This window comes from Zalophus californianus, chromosome 17 (genome assembly GCF_009762305.2).
Source record: "Zalophus californianus isolate mZalCal1 chromosome 17, mZalCal1.pri.v2, whole genome shotgun sequence".
Lineage (NCBI taxonomy): Eukaryota > Metazoa > Chordata > Mammalia > Carnivora > Otariidae > Zalophus > Zalophus californianus.
In genome coordinates this window covers 29738936-29753228 of record NC_045611.1, presented here as the reverse complement: position 1 = coordinate 29753228, position 14293 = coordinate 29738936, and the positions used below count along the sequence as shown (strand labels likewise).

General features: G+C 47.7%; 1 protein-coding gene across 1 annotated transcript in view; it reads left to right on the top strand.

The window, feature by feature from the left end:
- Window positions 1–12495, top strand: part of FTO (FTO alpha-ketoglutarate dependent dioxygenase) — a 372377-nt gene extending 359882 nt beyond the window's left edge. Inside the window, exon 9 of the mRNA XM_027618868.2 lies at window positions 10154–12495. Coding sequence (XP_027474669.1) covers window positions 10154–10307 — 154 coding nt within the window. The 3' untranslated portion in view covers window positions 10308–12495. The remainder of the gene's footprint in view (window positions 1–10153) is intronic.
- Window positions 12496–14293: the final 1798 nt, after the last annotated feature.

Here is a 14293-nt window from a genome sequence, read left to right as displayed (position 1 = left end):
TTATGAAGTTTCTAGAGTCTGCAAATCAATGACATTGGCCCGTTAGCTTTCGTCTGCAGCACTGTATTCATGACCTATGAGACCATTATTATCTGATCGGGAGTAAATGGAATTTAACCAGATAGCCAAAAAGCAAACATCTTCAGATCCGTAAGAAGAAATATATATAATTTTTTTTTAATGTGACAGTGCATCTAAAAATCACAGCCACCTTGAATTTCTGTTTATACGTCGTTCTGGAATCTTTGTGAAGTTTGAGACTGTCCCATGCAAACTTGACTTAAGTTTCAAGTGACGGGGGTGCCCTGAAATTGGGAAAGGGTTATCTTTTGTCCATCGTGGTCCCTTGTGGGGTCCTGTGCTGACCAGACAGCGGAGAAGCCGTATTCTCTGGCTGAAAGGAGGGCTTGAGACTAACCGGTGGGGGTTTCGTTCCAGTAATTGCATCAAATTGGACCTTCTGCCAAGCTGCAGGGAGAGCATTAATACCACTCATTAAGGCCTGCGCCTCTACACTTCCCTCCCGATGGCAGAGTCACTGGCAGAATATATTTTCCTCCAAAGTGTTTGTTTTCATTGTTGCCCTTTAAAAATAATGAGTTCATTCTATTCCCTCACAAGGAAAGTTACTCTAGACTGCTTTGAAATTGTATATCTTCTGTCGGGCGCATTTCTGCAGTGGTTCCATAGCTTTGTGAGCCAGGGAACCCAACCCGGCCTCTCTTAAAGCTCCTGACCAAGCGGGCTCAGACTGGATACATATAATCGTCCAGCCTAGTTGACCTTTATATTGTTACCCTTGACCAGGTAGAAGTCAGGCAAGTTTCAGGTGACCCTATCATGTGACCAGAGATCAGAGGTCAGCAGCTCCTAAATGTCGAGCTGTCAAGGTAGCCCATTCATCACTATGATTATGGCACTGACAAGCCGACAAATGGACCTGGGGATGAAATTGTTCTCAACCCTCCACCCCCTGGGTGTACACCCCAGTGGTGGGCCAAGCAGTCTCAAGTATTAAGTAGTTCTCCAGGCCTGTCAGAGTCCCTGAAGGAAGGGAAGGACTCCAAGAGACCTGTCCTTTGTTGCTTGCTTAGGGGGCCAAGGCGCTTGTCTGCAAGAGCCAGCTCTGAGTCCAGTGTCCTCTGAGATGGACATGAAAATATTGTGAGTTCTTTATGGGCCCACGTGTCGCCCCTCCACGTTCCACTTTACCTTCTTTGTGGCCCTTTGTGGCAGGTTAACATGGTGCAAACTGGCCTGATCCAAAGAGTCACCTGTGAAAATTCAGACTGACCGGACCCTCCTCTGGAGGGGCTGACTTGGGGCTAGGTACCTTTGGAAAACCGTATTTTTAACAAGGGCCCAAAGTGATCCTTTTGATGTTGGTATTTTGGAATAGTGCAAAGAGCTTGAGGTTTGGAGTCAGGCAATTTTGCCAAATCCTGATTCTGTCCTTTGTTTGGCTGTGAAATCTAGGATGAGTTAGTTAATCTTCTGGGCCTCAGTTTCCATTTTGAGGACCAACGTTAATTTAAATAGATGTATAAAGTACCTGGCACTCGGTATTTATTATTGGTTATTTGTAATGTTTTTATTAGCATTATTACTATCCCTTTTGATCTGAGAGGAGACAACACTAGAGGAGCATTGGCATAAGATAGAATTTCTTTATCATTCTCTCCCACAGCAACAAACATGATCTGAAATTTTTAAGCAAGCAATTTCAGAGGGGTAAGGAGATGTGAGGCTTACACAGTGTCACCACACGGGTTGGGAAGAAGCCACGGAGGAGGCGGCCGATACTGGCACTAAAAGGGGAAAGGGCCTGGCACTCCTGGGCCTGGAAGAAAGTGTGACCATGGCCTTGAGCGATTCCATCATCAAAACATACCGCTGATTTTTATGCCGGCAAGAGGCTCTTGTGACCCATGTCTCCTCATCTCCTGACCTCCCGGAGGTACTAACTGGGCACCTTTATCCTTACCCCAGAGTCTTCTCCTCTTTGATGGGGCTTTGCCATTGGCCAGAGAAGCTCTTAGCAGTCTTTGGAGTGGAAAGAAACCCTCGTTCCATGAGCCAGAAGGGTGGGAAACCCTTATCAAAGGAAATTCCTCCTTGGAGTCCCAAGTTGGAACTCTAAATGTTGTGTGTGTGTGTGTGTGTGTGTGTGTGTGTGTGTGTGTGTGTGTGTTTTATTTATTTAACAAAATAAAACCAAAAACGCTGATAGTCTTGGTTATTGGGCTATAAAGTATTAGTGTGCCATTTCAGAGAAATCGTAGGTAGTAGAAGAATTGGGAACCATGAAAACCACTGTTTATACGGAAAATGCCTTTTGAGGTCCAAACGAAGGTGGAGAACACAAGTCATTTCCAGAAGCTGGGCCATGGCCTGTGCTATTCCCTTCTCTTCCCAGTTGGGTAGACAGTATGGATCCACGCTTGGTCCCCTGTGAATATGCTGACTATAAGATCTAGACAGCAGGGTTATCCGTGCTGAATGGCACAACGATTTCTGGAAAAAATGGCTAGATGGCCATATGGCTTAATGGCACAAGCGTTCACAAGCCTTTTGGGGATATTTGGTTTTTAACCCACCTCAGCAGACTCTTCTGTTAGGCTCTTCACATCTTCCCTGAAGCATGAACCCCAGAGTAGATTCTTACACAACTAGAAGTTAAGCCAAGCCTTCTCTCTCAAGTGGTCATGGTTGAAAAATACTACCAACTAGAAAGGTACATTGACCTAAAAGAAAAGAAAAGAAAAGAAAAAAAGCTGACCCGTGGGCCAAAGTTTGGCTTTTCCTCGCCCTGATGTGTGTTGACTTTACTGATCTGGAAACATTAACATGTGGTCCAGAGGCAAAAGGTTAAAAGCCTTTCAAAGAGAAAGTGAACATGTCCTTTGTTGAAACTCATTTAGCAGTTGGATTTGCTTAGTAGTTCTGCAGTGGGTAAACTGAGTTCTAGCCATTTAAGAAGCCACTTTTATAACACCAGCTTTGTCAAGGTAGAGAATTACGGTAGATAGGCCAGCTCGGCTGTTTGTTTTCAGAGGGACCCACAGTGCCATGATGGTCGTGACAGAAAGTCTGAGAAGACAAATTATAAATGTGTTAGCTCATTTCTTTTGAAAGGACTTGGAGTGTCAAGCCTAGATTATTATAAACTGGACCACAAACTCTTCTTACCGCTGACGAAGACAGATTATTTGGGGCAAATCGTGAGAAACAGCCCAGTGAGGAGTGGCCACTCACTCAAGGTTAGATCTGGAATGTCGTGTTCAAAGTAGACCTCGCCGAGAGTCACAATGATGTGTGAAAATCCCTGAAATTGTACATAAAGTACCATCAGGGATTTAGATCGGATGGTATATGAAAAATACTTAGGTTTGAACACCGGAATCCCCCTGGAGGGCAAGATGCTGTGACTCATGGTCTCAAAGAGAATGGGAAGAACAGAGAAAACTTCGTGCCCTCTGTTGGTCTCCTGCTCCCTCCAAAGCATAAAAGACCATAGAGGAGATGGTTGCCCCCATTACCTCATTACTTCCTGCTGTTTCCATGCTGATCCAGCCAGTTGGGTTTTGCAAGTTAAATGTAGATTTAATGTGAGGCCATATCAGTGTTGGCTGCATGAGTGAGGCCTCTGAAGCCTCCATGCTGGCTTATGTGGTTTAAGGGAATGCATTCTGATGGGGCTGATAGCCTAAGACAGACTCCTGTTCATCAGCCGGAATGACGGTCAGCTCCTCATCGTACATTACAATTCTGGAAAGAACTTTGACTTGAAGAGAAGTGCACTTTTTTAGTTCGCTGAGTATTTTCTGGTGAAGTTGCGTTTAAATCACTCCAGTCTTTAGAAGTGTGAGCCCTTTCATTTTTATTTATAAGTGTTACGAGCGCCTCTGGCCAACATTGTGTAATCAGCCGGGTTTTTAAAGCAGGACCTGTATCTGTACAGAGAGGAAAGGGATATTGAGACATAATTATACATTTGTGTGGTGTTTTACCTATTTTAAAGGGCTTTTATGGACATATTTGGTTTTATCTTCCCATAACCCGGTGAAGCAGAGAAGCATTAACTTCATGTAACAGCGGAGGAAACGAAGAGGTTGAGCGATTTTTCTCAAGGTCACCCCAGGAATATAATTAGAGGCAGCTTATGCTCCTAAAAGATGAACATGTATCTTTCATTTCTATAGAATATAGACGCTTATGCCGTAAGAACTGCCAAGTCATCAGAGCGAAAAAGAAGTTTTGTCAGTCGTTTGCTGTGATAACAGTTCTTCTAGAACTTGAAGGAAAAAAAAAAGTTTTGCTCCTCCTTTTGCCCTGAAATGGTTTGGAATCTCCTGAATATCTAAATTTGTCAAGAACAGATAAATAGTCTGGGGACGGGGCCCGTTTTAGTCCAAGCAGAAGCACATGAGAACAATGGAACGCGGTGGAAGGGGTAGCCAGCCGGATGCCCAGGCCAGGCCCAACCCCTGCTCCCCCATTCCCCCCTGGTTAACCGTGGGTAAGGCAGCCCTCACTTGAAATGGGCATTAAATACGCACCTCCCCCATCTCTCTCAGGTTGTAAAAAAATCAAATTAAGACAGTGCTGTGGATTCAGAGTCTTTTGTTTAAACAGCGTACAAAATGTAATTTTTTTAAGCAGGAGTTGCTCTTTGCTCTCCTGTTTCCCATTAAAGAATTACCTCTTAGGAGTTTATTTTTCTTGTCTCCTCAACGGTGTGTGCCTGGTAATATGTCCCCATCAAGTTCTCATTTTTTGTATTTTTTTTAAGCTTGTTTATCTTGATGACTCTCTTAGCAAGAATCCTTTCTCCTGAAATCTATATCACATCACCAAGAGTTATGGAAATGTTACCTGTCCTTCTTTATTTGTTGCAAAATTTAGGGACAAGGAGGAAGACCGTATATGTTTTCTTAAAATCAATGGCCAGCACATTACTGTAAAACCTATTGATTAAAAACACAAAGTATAATGTTAGTCATTTAGTCTGTGAAGTGGTGCAATAAGGGAAGAAATTTATCCTTTGACTTTTGCATTAACCTTTTATTGACTGCTTGCATACCCATAATTAACACACACTTTAGCTAAAGTGGTTAATTTTAGCATGGCAACCAGTGTTCACTAATGTAGCTGCCATCCCGATCACCCAGATGCAAGTGTGGCCCTGGGGGAAATCAGGGGTCCGGAGGCTCCATATGAGTGACACCTGTGGGCAGAGAAGGGGGACCTCTGGGCAGCCTGCTACCGGGCCAGCCAATGGGACATCTCTCAGTTGCTTCCTGTTAGGACACCAGGTCGTTCAGGGAGAACCATTCCTACATAGCGAGAGTTTGGGGGTTGGCTCACAGAGTCCTTGGAATCTCGAAATAATGTGAATTTGGGAGGGAGAGACGTGACGTGTTTATTATTTTCCTTTGCTCCCTTTATAATGCTTCATGAAAGGGGTCGGGGTTTCTGGGTAGATCCAAGTTTATTTGCTAGCCAAAGAAGCATGAAAAATAGGATTTGCTTTAGGATGGGAATAGAGAGGACAAAGTCGAAAAGGGAAAAAACTTTCTTACTGTTTAGGTGGGTCCAGAATGATCTCCTCTCCTTGGGAACACTGAGTTTTGGGGAATTTTTTTTTTTTTTTTAACTTTCTTGAGAAACGTCATCCAGCTGTGGTCACTGAAACTAGCTTATTTGCATGCAGAGACCTATTTGGATGATACCAGCACACCCTTGTTTTCTGGATAGGAATTTGTCCCAAATAGAAATACCGTTGGAACCAAAACCAAAAGCCAGTGTTTTCCTGCTTTCATACCTGGATGATCCCTGCATACACTATGCTGTGTCAGCAGCGGCATCTCAATTTAGAGACAGGACTGTCCATATCCCCTTGGCAGGCAGGCCCGTGGCAATGGATATTGTAGTAAAAAGGGGGGAAATAACTGACAGGTGGGGAACATGTCCTCCAGGACTCTTTGGTTGCAAGTGACAGGAAAACCTAATTCAGTCATGGCTCGTGAAACTAAAAAAGTCTAAGCATGCCTAGCTTCAGGTGTAGCTTGATCCAGCTACAAACGATATCGCCCAGGACCCAGCCCCTTGCTGCACCTAGCCAGATGACTGTGGCTGTCCCAGACGGTGCATCCTGATAGCTCACAGGAGATAAGAAAGGCTTTTCCTGCAGCTCCCACACCAGTCCTCTGGTTTTGCTCTCCCTCTTGCCCTAGATTGGGTCATATGCCGCCCCCTAAACCTCTTCCTGTGGCTGGGAGAGTGGGATGTGCTCATTAGGATCAAGGTCAAGGCTCTCCTCGGGCTGTAGCGGGGGAGCCAATCCCATCCAAAGCACTTGGCCAGGCATGGGGAGGGGATGGATTTCCCTACGGGAAGATTTCAGTCCTCTTGCTGGAGAAGGTAGGGACGGGTACAGACTGCAAATGTTTGCCGCAGTCAGCGTGCCTAACACATTTCCTAAGAGAACTTAGGGCCCCTTTGTTTTGCAGGGAACTCTAGAGTATGCGTGCTGAGAAACAATCCGACTTTCTTCCCTATAAATGCCAAACCAATCTGGAAGAGTCACCACTTAGAAAGTCCGATGACAGCGCCTTTTATTAACTCTAGGTCTTCGGACACAACGGTTGAGTCTTTCTGAATCGGAGCATTTGAGCCTGTCACTGGGAGGTTGTAGCAGCTTGAATACATAAGCCTCAGCGTACAGGCATATCACATGGTGATAGGATTCAGCCGCACGCTCAATGTGATTCAAGCCAGAAAGAGCTGCTCCCGTATCTCCAGAGCTTCTCCTAGAAAAGAGCTGGTCCAGGGGCCGCCCACTCAGCTAGTGGGTAGGGGGGCATTGCCACAGGGACGACACAGCTCTATCCTTGGCATTATCATCTGTCCGTCACTAGTCCTCGTGGTAGGAGTAACGGTGGCGATAATAATATTTAATATCTGTTGAGTGCTTACGATGTTCAGGCGCTGTTCAGAACACCCTGCATGTATTAATTCATTTACCCTTCACAACAACCCCATAAATAAGTACTGTTATTACCACCCTTCTCCTCCTCATCAGCCTCACTCCCACTGGACAGGAAGTTGAGGCTCAGCCTGCAAGGGTGAGAAACCCGCTTGGGATGTCCTGCCCCCAGACAGCAGCAGGTGCCAAGTGTGCAAAGAGCACCCCGTTTGCCAGGACGCTTCGAGCTCCCTCCTGCCCCATCATAGGAGATGAGCCAGAAGGAGGCAGAACGAGTGATCTGAGCAGGAGGAATTAAAACTGAAAAGGGGCGGGGCGCCTGGGTGGCTCAGTTGGTTAAGCATCTGCCTTCGGCTCAAGTCATGATCCCGGGGTGCCGGGATCGAGCTAGACATCGGGCTCCCTGCTCAGCGGGAAGCCTGCTTCTCCTTCTTCCTCTGCCCCTCCCACGCTCATGCTCTCTCTGGCTGTTTCTCTCAAATAAATAAATAGTCTTAAAAAAAGAAAAGAAAAAGAAACTGAAAAGGGGCTACGCCTTCAAGCCATTCTCGATCCCTTTCTCTTTCAGTCCCGCAGTCTGGCATGATGTGGAACCAAACACTAGGATTTGAGATGGGGGGTAGCCCATCCTCACCCGTAGGTAAAGCATCACCTCAAACAACGAGTCCTCTGCGGGGGCCCTGTCACTACCTTTTAGAAATCAGCAAGGAGCACGGGCATTAAAAGAAGTTGGAAAGCGACCTTGAAAGCTGTGAATTAAGAGTGTGAAGAGACCCCACAAAGGGCTCTACCTCCAGCCCAGGGGGAGCCAGGGAGGAGTGTAGCCGATCCATCCTTTGCTCCTTTCAGTCGTGCTGGCCACCGTCATGTGCCTCCCTCATGCCAGACACATTCCTACCCCAGAGCCTTTGCACACACTGTTCCCTCTGTTTGGGTATCTCTCATCTCATATTTGTATATCCAAATTTGCTTTATTCTTTCCTAAGGACTACAGCATTTTTCATTGTAAGGATATGCCTCTCAGCACCTGCCTGGGAAGGAAGTTGTTCTCACACCAGCCAGGCCCTTGTTTGGGGCAGGAAATCACAGAGCAGCTTCACCCAAAGGAAAAGCTCGGGGAGGAAGTGTATACATCATGGCATAAGCAAACCTCTGCAGCAGGCTTTAATATTTTTAATACTTTCTCAAAGCGAAGGGGCAAACCCATTTGACAGGTGAAAAAGCATCTCTATTGACTTTTTACAAACCTTATGATATTCTAGGTGGATCGACACTTATCATAGGCCTTTAATCTGCCAGCCGGGATAATGTGTGCGCAGATAATTTATCCACTGAGAGGTTGAGATGCTCAATTTGGAATAAACTTTCCCTACCTAGTAAATTGAGCATCACTCTGTGATCCTGAAGCAGAGAGAGAGCACAATTTGAAAAGCCTTGTCGAGTTCCTTTGTAATTATTCGCAGCTCCCCCTGAATATTAATTTGCCTCCATCCCCTTCATGTGATTTAGAGACTGTGTCTAGAACTACAGAGACGCACCCTCGGAACCACGACCGCAAGAGGCACCGTCTCAAACACCTATCACTAAGAACGCACCCTCTGTTCTTCGGCGCTGTGTGGGGCTTATCAGTGCAAACAGTTTAATATTTATGCTAAGAGGATTGTCAAAAGCAGCTTCTGTTGCTTTAATTCTTGTTTTAAATAAATAATGAGAACATTTAAACACATTACTCTTCTTGGGGCCCTGAGGTCAGCTAATCTTATTATTTATGAAGTGATGTGCTACATAATAGTACTTAGTGCATGTTAACAGACGCTATTATCAGGGTCTGATGCAGAGAGCCGAAGATATATTGGAATGTTATGTGTAATGTACGACGGATTGAGTGCATAGGATGCCGGCAGAGCAATTAACCACACGAGAAAATAGGTATAAAGTTGAAGTATGTTTTCCCGTGGGGATCCCCTCACCATCAATAATTCCCCAGAGAAGAAGATGTCTTTTAGCTATAGAAACCTACTCTGCCATCAGGCTCCGAAATAGGGCCGGGCTCTTGCCTCCTTTGATGTCTTCGTAGTTCGTCCTCCACAGAAGACAGATCGTGGGGATGGCCACTTTTTAATGGATTTTGAGAACAACGCGGAGAAGGTGGGAGTGGGGAAGGACCCACGCAGCTCCTTCTCGAGTGTACTCCTAGTACTTCTGTCGGGTACACGTGCTTCCACTGCCGTGCGCTCCAAGGGAGTAGGGAAATTGTTCATTTCTTATTGCAATTTGTGTTTCATTCTCTCTGATCCTCATTTTTCTGACGAATAAAGCTAAAGCCACTGAGCTCTCCCAGACCAATTTTAAATAAGCTGGTCTCTCTGAGAGGTAGATGCCTGCCAGGGTGGGGATGATGCCGCCCCAACTTTTTTCCTACAAGGCTATAATTTAGTTGCATATGATAATTAATTTCTCTACTATTGATGAATAATCCATTTAATAAAAGCTGTGATTTAAGTGTTTTCCTTAGGGAGTAACTCTTGCTAGCCTTTTAATTTAATTTTGTGGAAGTTTTCCCCACCTATTCATCAGTGGAAATGATTATTAACCTCTATTTGCATATATCCTTATAAATCCGTCTCTCCTTGGAGTGCCTTTTTCTGAGCACAGCAAGCTGGGACACACTTGTAAATCTCTAGAATCTCCAAAGTCAATCCCGGCCCGTAATATTGTTTAATCTATTCTTGGACGTTTTAATGCAGTAAATTCAATTTAATCTTTCCCAGTAATCTAGTAATACATCGAAATCCCACAAACATTTAAATCTGATAATGGCTTAATCACACACTTTAAATAACAGTTGAGATAATGAAAAAATAATTCACCATTTTAAAGCCAGAGTAACTGAATTTCCCTGGTGATTGGCTTCTGTGGAGCCACTAGAGATAATACAAAGCTGGGAATTGAAAAAAGAAAAAGAAGTTCCAGCACCACGAAGAAGAGCCCTTCTGTCTTCTAAACACCTGCATTGTGCCTGGTGAGCTCCTTCTTTCATATCATCACCACCATCGCGAAGCACTGTCTTTGGAGTGCATGGCAGTGTCGTTCCAAACTGCCCATGAATTTGGGTCTTCCAGGAATTTCTTCCCATGGATTAATTGCCTCTTCCTACTCTTCCAGGTGCCAGTCCCGAATTGCCCGAACCTTACCTGTGGATCAGAAGCCAGAATGTCGACCATATTGGGAAAAGGATGATCCTTCGATGCCTCTGCCATTCGATCTCACAGACATCGTTTCAGAACTCAGAAGTCTGCTTCTGGAAGGAAAACCCTAGAAGGAGCACAAGTCTTAGGTGGAGGAGGAAAAGAGATTTTTGGCTTCCTTCCTCCAACCTTGCCGTGGGCTTGGGCAAGGGCAGTATGGGTAGACCTTGACCTTTAGATCATAGAACCTGGGTCCCCTTAGAAGGAGTAGGCAATGGAGCCCATGAATGTTAAAATGTTTAAAAATGGCACAGTGTTATAATCTGACTTGGTACGAAACAAGAACCTGCCCCCAAAATACCATTCCCCACTTGGATTTTTCCTGGGAGCCATTCAGCTCCCAAAGGCCAAGGTGGCAGGGGTGGGCCGTCTCTGGCAGATCCCAGCCTACTTTCCACCTTCTCCAGTCTTTTCAGAAACTCTAGAGTAGAAGACTCTAAAGTCATCCGAGGGGGAAGACAGAACCTAGATACCATTCCCCCCCAATTTCTCACCACGCCCTCTAGAGGCTGTGCTGTCCAATATGGTAGCCCTTAGCTGGGTGTGGCTTCTTAAATCCAGTTTCCATTGTAATTAAAAATCCCGTTCCTCAGCTGCTTAATAAAAGCCACACGTGTCTGGTGACTAGTGTATTAGGCAACACAGAGCCAGAACATTTTCATCCTTGTGGAAAGGCCTGTTGGATAACGCTTCTCTAAAAAGTTTGAGAGCAGGAAATTCTCTTCTCCACTTGTCTGTAGCCACCATCCCCATAGCGGGAGGAATGAAAAGAGAAATGCGTCATTGGAGAGTGGCCACTGTCCCTTCTGTGAGCCAGACCTACGTAAGAGCCCGAGTTATGAGTTCTGTACTCTGCCCCCCGGGAATGAGGAGGTGGTGGAAATTAAAATACACCTGACATCTGTCATTGGCAAGTTTCCCTGAGCTAACGAAGGAGACACGGCCCTGTTTGCATTGCTTCACGGATTTAGCCCGCACGTGCATTTTTCTAGAATTCCCTCATCCATGTGTAATGACAGGTGGGATCAAGGCCCGAGGAGCCCCAGTGCCCCGTCCTGAGGACATCCGTGCACCAGAGAGGCGATGTGTATGCCCTGGCTTTAAAGTGCCTGGATCAAAATGCGCACTGGCTCCGTGACTTTTGGCATGTCACTGTGCCTCAGTTTCCTTACCCATATGACGGGGATCCTAAAGGCACCAACTCACAAGGGGAAGGGTAAATGGAATAACCTAGCTACAGGTGTAGAACGACTTCTGACAGGTGGTTAGCTACCCGATAAATTAGTGTTCTTCTGTATCTGTGAGCTGACCCGATGTAGGCGTCGCCCCCTCCTTCCTCTGCCCTCATGCTGATTTTGTCTCGTGACGCTATTATCACATCTCTCCCTTTCTGGCTTGGCTCCTGCCCCGTGGTGACCCCAGAAATTGCGAGAATAGTTAGCCCCTCGCCCCAGCCCGGGGCCTTCTCTGGTAGTGGTTTATCGTCGTTTGGAAGCTGAAAGGCTCTTCTGCCCGCTGAGGGGGGCGCACGGAGAGGCAGACTCTCTCCGGCCATCAGAATCCCCCGGGTTCAAGGCGGCGTTCACGTCCACGGAGCTGGCTAACCGCCGAAGGGCCGCCTGACACAGAGCGGCCAGGGCTTCGTGGTCTGGAGCCTCGGTTCTCTTGGACCACGCGTGAATTCCCTGACGTCCTGAGCCCCGTCGGCGAAGGAGAGAGGGAGTGCGGCCTCCCCGGGCTGCCGTGGAGATGACAAGCTCTCCGGGAGGTACGGAGCGTGTGACACCGAGAAACCACAGCCCCGGCACCCAGGCCGCGTAGCCTCTGCTGCTATATTTAGCGCCCGTGCTTGTTCTGTGTTACGTTTCATGAGGTGCCCATATTTCAGAATTGGGAGATCCCCTACAAAGTACAAACGTGTGCATTCTCCCTAGAATTCAGAACATCTGGCAGCGCTCGGCCTCCGTCCTGGCGTGGCAACGAGCTAGGTGGCGTCTTCTCGCTCTGGGGCGGGACGTGAGCCCTCCCTGGCCCCGGGTGCTCCCTATTATCATTTATCATCGTCACCCTGACCCTTAGTGGTCAGCACTCTCCAGACCTGCTTGCTTGCACCCCTACGGTAGAAATAGGTAATCATGTTTAGTGCTTTCCCCAATGTGTGTGTTACTCTTGAGCTCTATTTGTGGACTCCTTGTAGTAATATGTCTTGTACATCATAAAACATTCATAAACAATAAAAATATTAAAAGGATAAGATAAGAAACTGAGAGAGGTCCTGCTCTTTCCCGCTCGCAACGCTAGTGGGTGGGCCTGCTTCCTTGGCTTGGGTGGGGTTAGGCGGAGATGGTTCTCGAAGTCCTCCAGGTGGGGCCAGGTGATGCACTGCCAGGGTGGGAGAAACCACTACCTAGAGTGAATCCGAAAGGTGAGATCTCGTTTTCGCAGAAGAGATGATGGCTTTCAGCAAGCGTGAGCTCGGTGTGGGTGAGGATGACGTATGCTGTGCAGGGAGGTGTCAGGTGGGAGACAATATGCAGGGGGTTGCAGGGGGGGCAGTGGCCGTCAACTCAGTTCCTGCAAGGCCAAAGGAGGGCCTGTTGCCCCTGAGAGCTAGGGGAGGACTTTGCTGGGAACACGGGCCACGTGTGGGGTCGAGGGAGTGGACAGCCTGGCCCCCGGACCACCCGGAGTCAGCAGGCCGCCCCCCCTTGCTTCCTGCCTGGCTTCCCCGCCCCCTGGTCCCAGCTATCTGGAGAGGTCCCTGTGCACTAAGATGCTCCTGACTTCCCCTCCCTGCTGCCCTCCCACAAACCTTCCTTGACCACCTAGCACTGCTCAGCAGGCTTGGTGAACCCTGGGCATCCAAGGACCTGTCCCTGCCTTCCAAGGGCTCCTCTGTGCCAACCCCCATACCGAGTGCTGGGGACACGCAGTGACCAAAATAGTGGGGAGACAGACGGTAAACCAGCAAATCAGTAGCAAGACGGTTTCAGATGTTCGTAAGTGCTGGAAGGGAGCCCACTGGGTGAGGGGGGGGACACAGCGTCGCTGGGGACTGACGAAGGGTGGCTCAGATCAGGAGGTCAGGGAAAGCAGGGGACAGGGGACGTGCACAGGAAAGTGCGGCAGTCAGGTGCCCGAGGAAGAAACCGGCCGGGCCGCCGTGGCCGAAGCAGGGAAACCAGGAGTCGGGGAGATGCAGCCCGGGGGGTGCGTGGGCCTGGCTCCAGGCACCCGAGAAACACCCACGGGTTCTGCGTGAGATGGTGGAGCCAGCTACCCCGGACTCCAAGGTGTCTCTGAGAGAGCAGACGGTCTGTCCAAAGGCACGGCATTCTAACTGGGACTCCCACACGCTGGCCGAGACCTTGAGATGGGGAGGTTGTGCTGGGGGCCCCTCTGGGTGCATGAGGGGGCGCCCCGCCCTGCTGCCTCACCCCAGCAGCTCCTGCAACCCCAGCCTCCGCACCAGGGGAGCTCGCTAGACAGAAAAGAGCAGGGTCATGGCATCGCTTGTGACACAATTTTAGTAATAAGCTTCTAAATCCCATCACCAACTGAATCAAGGGATGCTGAAAATGAGATTCCACAGGCCCTATTTAATGGACAGCCCACCTTCAGCAGAAGGGTTTTTGCCTGTTTCAGGGGAGGGGTATTTTCGAATGCAACTGGTTTTTGTTTTTGTTTGTTTTTGTTTTTGTTTTCCCTTCCCTGCTCTAGTTAAGGCTGATTTTACCACTGGGCAAATTGCATGCGTTTGGATCCATGCCACGCTAAACACTGTTTATTCTGGAGATCTGTCAGAGGCAAGCGTGTGGAAGACAGGGGGATTCTTATTTGAAAAGGCAGTTCTCCTCCAAACAGCTTGAGCAGGAGAGGAGAGAGCAGATCAGGATGTGCTGATGGGGTAATGCCATTTATCCAGCTTGCCTTTGTTACCTTGTGATTAAATGGTATTTTTAATTAGGTCTCATTGAGAGCCATAGGTACCACGGTGGTGAAATCAATTTGACAACCGTAAAGGGGGAGGAAAGGCCCAGTTGTGCTGTCGTGAGCG